Here is a 6,189-nt window from a genome sequence, read left to right as displayed (position 1 = left end):
CCTACCTTCTCCTTCCTCTCCCAAGGGAAGGGAAGCGAGGGAACATAAGGAAGGTAGGGAAGGCTGGCAAGGAGTTCGGTCGAGCCCCAGATCCACGTCGTCGTTGTCGACCTGATTCGCGTCCTCGACTGGCCGTAGTGCTCTGGGGCTGCTCCTCTCTGTGCTCTTCTCCCCTGACTGCTCCACCTTAACCTCGACTGGCCGTAGTGCTCTGGGGCAGCTCCCGTCGCGTCCTCGCCTACACTGCCCTCCGTGTCGCCGTGATCTACTGCACCGCCACGCTCCTCGACGTGCCCGCGGCCGTGGGCCCCCAGCCGCTACCGCCGTCCGCGGGCCTCCAGGCGAGGTCCATGGCCACCTTCATCCGCACGTGAGCACCCCCTTCCCTACCATTTCTGCCCAGATCCGCTACCCCTAAATTTGAGTGGTCTCTCGGTTGAATCTGTGTCACAGGAAGCCCCACGTAAACGTCGGCACCATCAGGCACTTCGACCACGGCAAGACCTGCTCTGCTTCCCTCACCAGCGCCATCACCAAGGTCAGTCAGATCAGGCTTGCTCTACTTCAAGTCGGTTTGAATTTAAATGGTTCATCATGTGTAGGTGTGGTCTGAATTCTGAATGGGTCTTTTGGTAGGTACTGGTGGAGGCCGGGAGCGCCAAGGCAGTGGCGTTCGACGAGATCAACCTTAGTGCTTAATGCTGACATGTGGAGGAGAAAGCCACAGGAATCACCATCTCAATGGTCCGGCCTTAGTGCTTGTTGCTGACCTTTTGCTGCTATTGTTCTGCTAGACATATTACACTACCTGAGCTTGTGTACTAGAAGCAGGCACCCAAGTTTTCTTTCTTATTTAGGTACTTAGCATGTGGATTTCCTTATGAGAACCAACTGGATTTCTTAGATATATCCAAGTGAGATGTACTGTTACTATGGCAGTGAATTTTATCTATGTGAGATTAGAAATTGAGTGCCATCATTCATCTTATGCTATTTTGTCCTCCGTGGTAACTGTTGACTTGCAAGATACAATGTTGAATTACTATATGATGCATGTTTGTGATGTTACTATGCGTGAGGTGACTAGTAATATTAGATCTTGCCTATTGAAGATGCATGTTTCTTAACAAATTTTTGTCATGCTGCATAATAGTCTTGATTATTTGTCATTATTTACATGCATGCTAATTAATATGTGCAGGATGGTGGTCGGGTGTCCACAAGGAATGGAAATTGATGGAGATCCCTATGTGTGCATCGTGCATGCTGGTAGTAGATTGATCAAGACGTCAAGAGCAAGAAAATACTATTCGTGTCATGCAGAAGTGCACCACAAAGAAGAGCACCAGTCCGTCTACTTCTTGCCGCTCCGACCCAAGTGTTGTCCAACACCATGGAAGGTATCTCTCTCCCTCTCCTCATGCTCTACCCTGGGTAGAATCCTATTTGCTTACTGCACCACCACATTAGCCATCAAATTTGTGACAAGGAAACTGAAACCCTCTTCCTTTCTTCCGAGAGGAGAGGTCAGGTCCTTGCTTGCTAGAGTCGATCTATTTATCTGCATTGTGAAGTAATAACGGTTCTTTGGTCCGTGTTAAGATGTCAAGAAACTATTTGTTTGTTGAAACAACCATCAGTCACTCTCAGATATTGCTGACTGCTTTCTGTTGCTAGTATAGTTCAAGCTTCTTTGTCATGTATTTCATTAGGATGTGAACAATCTACTACACACTCAACACAGATATTGACTTACAATTTTTGTTTCTTTGTTGTCAATGTTTGCCAAGCTATTTAAACAACGATGACAAACTGAAATCATGAATACTCATATAGAAATATTTGGTTTTCCACGACTTGGACTATTGGGGCAGACTTATCAAGTTGTTGCTCTTTATGTTATGTTATACCACCTGCATATGCATGCTCTAGCTTCTAGGTAGTAGAAGAACTGACATGTCGGATGCAAGTCCAAGCTTGATACTGTAAATGTTACTCCCACCTATCAAGTTGGACTACTCGGGTGTCAAGTTGGTGATGTATTGTAGTCTGTAGTATGCACCTGCATATGCATGAAAGAATAGTTAATATCTTGATCCAAGTCTAAGCTTTCATACTTGAAATGTTACTCCTGCCAACAGGACAACTGGGTGAGGATGCTGCGGCTGGGCTTCCAGTGCGTGGGGATCCTCAACGCTGACCTCGGGACATCGCCGCTCTATGTCTTCTCCAACACCTTCAAGTACAACGTCGGGCTCGAGGACGACATGTCGGCCGTCCTCTTCCTCATCATCTACAGCTTCCTGCTCTTCGCCATGGTCAAGATCATCTTCATCGTGCTCTTATATTTAGGAATGGAGGTAGTACTTGCTAAATGTGTTTGGTCAGTGCTGAGTGTTGGATAGTCATGTATGTGCTCAGAATTTCACCTTTCTGCGTTCGAGCTTGTCCGTGCTACTCCATATGACTGCTTTTATTTGTCAACCATGCCTTGCACATCAAGTTAATATGTATGCATGTAACTACTAGATATTTTCATATTCTGGAAACAATCGTATATGATTAGGATTTGCACACATCGTTATCGTCTTAGCTTTGCGTGTTATATGTTGTGAAACACAATCTTATATATGCATTACCTGACAATCATGTTTTACTTAACTGATCTAGTGCAACAGTATGTTGACACACAGCAGCATGGTCTTTCTTGCAAATGTTCTAGTGTTAATATAGGAATGGACAGTTTCATGATTGTAGGATGTTATAGCTAGGCTTATATATATATTATATATATATATGGAACTCATGTAAGGGAATTAGAACTAGAGAACTAGAGAAATATATAGTCATGTATTGTGGTTTAGGTTTCGTTGGTGGTTAGATGTGTTGTAGGTGGTGCTTTATGGATGGAGTTCTACTCGGCTGTAGTGATTTTGGAAGTGTGTCGTGGCTTTGCCAGTATTTATATCCAGTTTAGGGCCTTCAAAGGTCCTGGAAATGAGCGTGTATCTGTAAAATATGTGCCCCCATCTTTGTTAGATGCTTTGCTGAGTCGAATATTGCTCGCACGCATTGTAAATTAGTGTTTTTTTTGTTTTGAGTTTTCGTCTGTTAAAGGTTCTTTTCAGTGCAAGGAGGTGTTGTGCTTGGTGATTGCGTTCTAGTATTTCTTTCAGGCCTGTAGAGTTATTGTATCAGATCTTCTGATCTTAATGAAGCATACAGTCTGTTGCATCTCTTGGGTCAAAGTGTTTCTCAAATGCTTGTATTTGTATTACCTCTGTAAATAGATATAATCCTTACTTACTAAGCTATGAAGGGACTTTCGTGTATCATGGCTATCATGCATCTCTAGAATGTTTGTGTAGTGTACTTTAGATATATGTGATCCTTTTGTCTAACTATCTTCTTCTGGATGCTTGTTCTGGAACTGCAGGGCACGGAGGATCCGCTGGAAACAAGTTCTGGATGTCGATGGGTCTGCCGGTGGCAGCCACTGTCAACTGTGCTGACAAAGCTGGTGCCAAGAACCTGTACATCATCTTTGTCAAGGGAATCAAGGGGCGCCTGAACAGGCTTCCTTCTGCCTGCGTTGGTGACATGGTTATGGCCACTGTCAAGAAGGGAAAGCCTGACCTGAGGAAGAAGGTCATGCCTGCTGTCATTGTCAGGCAGCGCAAGCATGGCGCAGAAAGGACGGTGTCTTCATGTACTTTGAAGGTACTGCTAAGTTCTTGTGATCACTGATTCATTCTACACTAGTGATGTAGTAATTTAATCTGCCTAGTGAGTTTGATGTCTATTAAGCTGTTACTTGCAACTGTTCAATTTTTTGAAACAACAATGTTGTATTGAATATCTGCAAAAATTACACCTGCATGTCTTACTAGAGAATTTAAGTTCTAGTTTGAATTGCTACTATTAATGATGAATGGTTGAGTTTTAAAACTTGAAGCAGCAACTACTTTCTCATGTGAAATTTCGTTAAATATATATTTTCCCAATAAGTGTATCTGTTGTCATCACCCATTTGTTGGCAAATATGTAATCTCATAAATTTCCTATTCTATATTTTTATCTTGTCGTCATCACCCATTTGTTGGGCTGTATAAGTGTATCTGTCGTCCGGTTTTTCTACCATATTTCTTGATGTACTTCTACATATATATGTTGGTTGTAATCTGCTTGAACGATCCAGTACTTGATATTCCATTTTGTTCGTGTAAGTGAATGGAGCTTGTGTTGTTGGTAGAACTCCGTTGATGACTTCTTCCTATGTTGAAGAGCATGTTTCGTGGTATCCAAGAGTAGCTAGCTTTACACTGGCAGAGTGTTTTATTTGTAGATCGCAATATCTGTGATTGTGTGGAATATTGTATGGTTATCTACGTGAAGTTTGAAGTTCATGCGCATGCAATATTTGACGGTTAAACTGGTTGTTGTGATGTGATCGAGTGTATGGGGTTTCACATGTTCTATTCTGTACAGAATATATTGTAATAAACCTATTTTGGTTGTTATTTGAAGATTTTCATATGCTTCTCTCTTCTTTCTGTTTGATATATATTGCTTATTAATAAGCTGTGAAAAGGCAATTTGGAACCACTGCCAAGAAAAATCTGACAATTGGAACCCATTACTGGAGCTGACAAAAAAAACAAGAAATTAAAAATAAATGGACCACAATGCCCTAGAAAATAAAAAGGCCAAATGATTGGGCCAGGCCCATGTAGCTAGAGAAAATAAATAGAAAAATATACAGTAAAAAGGCTGAATTAATGGGCTCGGCCCATGTAGCTAGAGAAAATAAACAGAAAAATATACAGTAAAAAGGCTGAATTAATGGGCTCGGCCCATGCTAAACACTCAATCGGACCGGGCTGAATCTTTTCAACGACCTTTTCAATTGGCCGTAATTTTGCCACGTCAGATTGCCAGGTCGGATCCGACGTGGCCTGGGTAGACAGCCAGTGACCAAAACAAAAGGTCATGGGTTCAACGACCTTTTGTTTTGGTCGTAAACATCTACGATCTTATCCCGAAGAAGGTCGTTAATTTCAGTTTACGACCGCCAGCTTTTGACCTTCTGTTTTTGGTCACAAAAAGGTTGCAAATGAAAAACAATGACCTTTCAGTGACCAATAGTGATGGTCGCGAGTTGACATATTTCTTGTAGTGATGGCGAGGTGATCCCATGAAGGTTGTTGGGGAGGCGGCGACGTGGTGTAGCCGGAGAGCTGCATCGGATACGCCTGGGCATGGGACCCGGGCCGAGGGCCGAGCACTCCGGCGGAGTTTGGAGGAACCTAGCCAGGGCGCGGGTTCGGGAGAGCCATCTCGTAGGGTGCGAAGAACCCCATGTAGGGGTTGTAGGACATGGGCGGGGGGGGAGGGTGTGCCGCGGCCGCCCTGATCATCGCACCCACGTCCGCGGCTGCCACGGTCACCACCATCGTGGCGGTTGCTAGATCCGCGACCTGCCTGGGAGCCGTTGCCGCGGTCAGTGCCCCGGTCAGTGGAGCGATCGACGCGACCGCATGCACGAGCGCCAAAGGAGCCGCCATGACCAGAGGAGCTGCCGGAGGGGCCGCCGCTCCCGGTGATGGCGAGGATGGTAGCTAGCTCGCCGGCCATGCGCTGAGCAAGGTTAGGCGAGAGAACATTGTTTAGAACGGCGGCAGAGGAAGTTTGTCCCCGAGCACGACATGGATGATGTCGAGGCGTTTGTCGATGCCAGGAAGAAACTGGGTGATCAGATCCACCTTGGTGACGGCGTGGTCGATGTCGGTGAGCCCGACGTTGAGCGGCTTCATGCGGCGGGTGTACTCGACAACGGAAAGGTCCCCCTGCTTGAGGTTGCGGTACTGCCTATTGAGCATCATGTACCGGGCCGCCCGGTTCACGAGGAAGTAATCCCGGATGAGGTTCCAAAGGTCATAGGTGGTGGTGGCGCCGACGACATGATCGACAAGGTTATCAGTGAGGGTGGCGTGGATCTAGAGCACGAGATGGGCATCAAGCTCGTGATGTTGAGCAGTGGCGTTGGTCAATGAATTGGGTGGCGCCGTGGTGGATCAGAACCAGCAGGAAGAACGACTTCCACTTGTGATAGTTGTGCTCATCGGGGTTAAGGAAAAACTTGATGTGGTTTTGGATGCTGTTGTTGAAGATAGGGTTGCGGGCAGGGGG

The 6,189-nt window shown here is 45.5% G+C and overlaps 1 protein-coding gene across 1 annotated transcript; it reads left to right on the top strand.

The window, feature by feature from the left end:
• The first annotated feature begins 6 nt into the window (after positions 1-6).
• Positions 7-3,571, top strand: LOC119292963. The gene is made up of 5 exons (XM_037571595.1): positions 7-538; positions 637-744; positions 1,202-1,400; positions 2,142-2,360; positions 3,437-3,571. Exons 2-5 carry the CDS (start codon positions 707-709, stop codon positions 3,569-3,571), a joined length of 591 nt encoding a protein of 196 aa, XP_037427492.1. The 5' UTR covers positions 7-538; positions 637-706.
• The last annotated feature ends 2,618 nt before the right edge of the window (positions 3,572-6,189 follow it).

Source organism: Triticum dicoccoides, chromosome 4B (assembly GCF_002162155.2).
Source record: "Triticum dicoccoides isolate Atlit2015 ecotype Zavitan chromosome 4B, WEW_v2.0, whole genome shotgun sequence".
NCBI lineage: Eukaryota > Viridiplantae > Streptophyta > Magnoliopsida > Poales > Poaceae > Triticum > Triticum dicoccoides.
The sequence above is the reverse complement of the archived record's forward strand: the minus strand, read 5'-3'. Positions and strand labels throughout refer to the sequence as shown.

Excerpts from the sequence above, each read along its gene's own strand:
- LOC119292963 (XM_037571595.1), top strand. The coding sequence starts at position 707 with ATGTGGAGGAGAAAGCCACAGGAATCACCATCTCAATG. Across the intron at positions 1,401-2,141 it reads GTTGTCCAACACCATGGAAG|GACAACTGGGTGAGGATGCT; the intron begins GTATCTCTCTCC and ends TCCTGCCAACAG. Across the intron at positions 2,361-3,436 it reads TCTTATATTTAGGAATGGAG|GGCACGGAGGATCCGCTGGA; the intron begins GTAGTACTTGCT and ends CTGGAACTGCAG.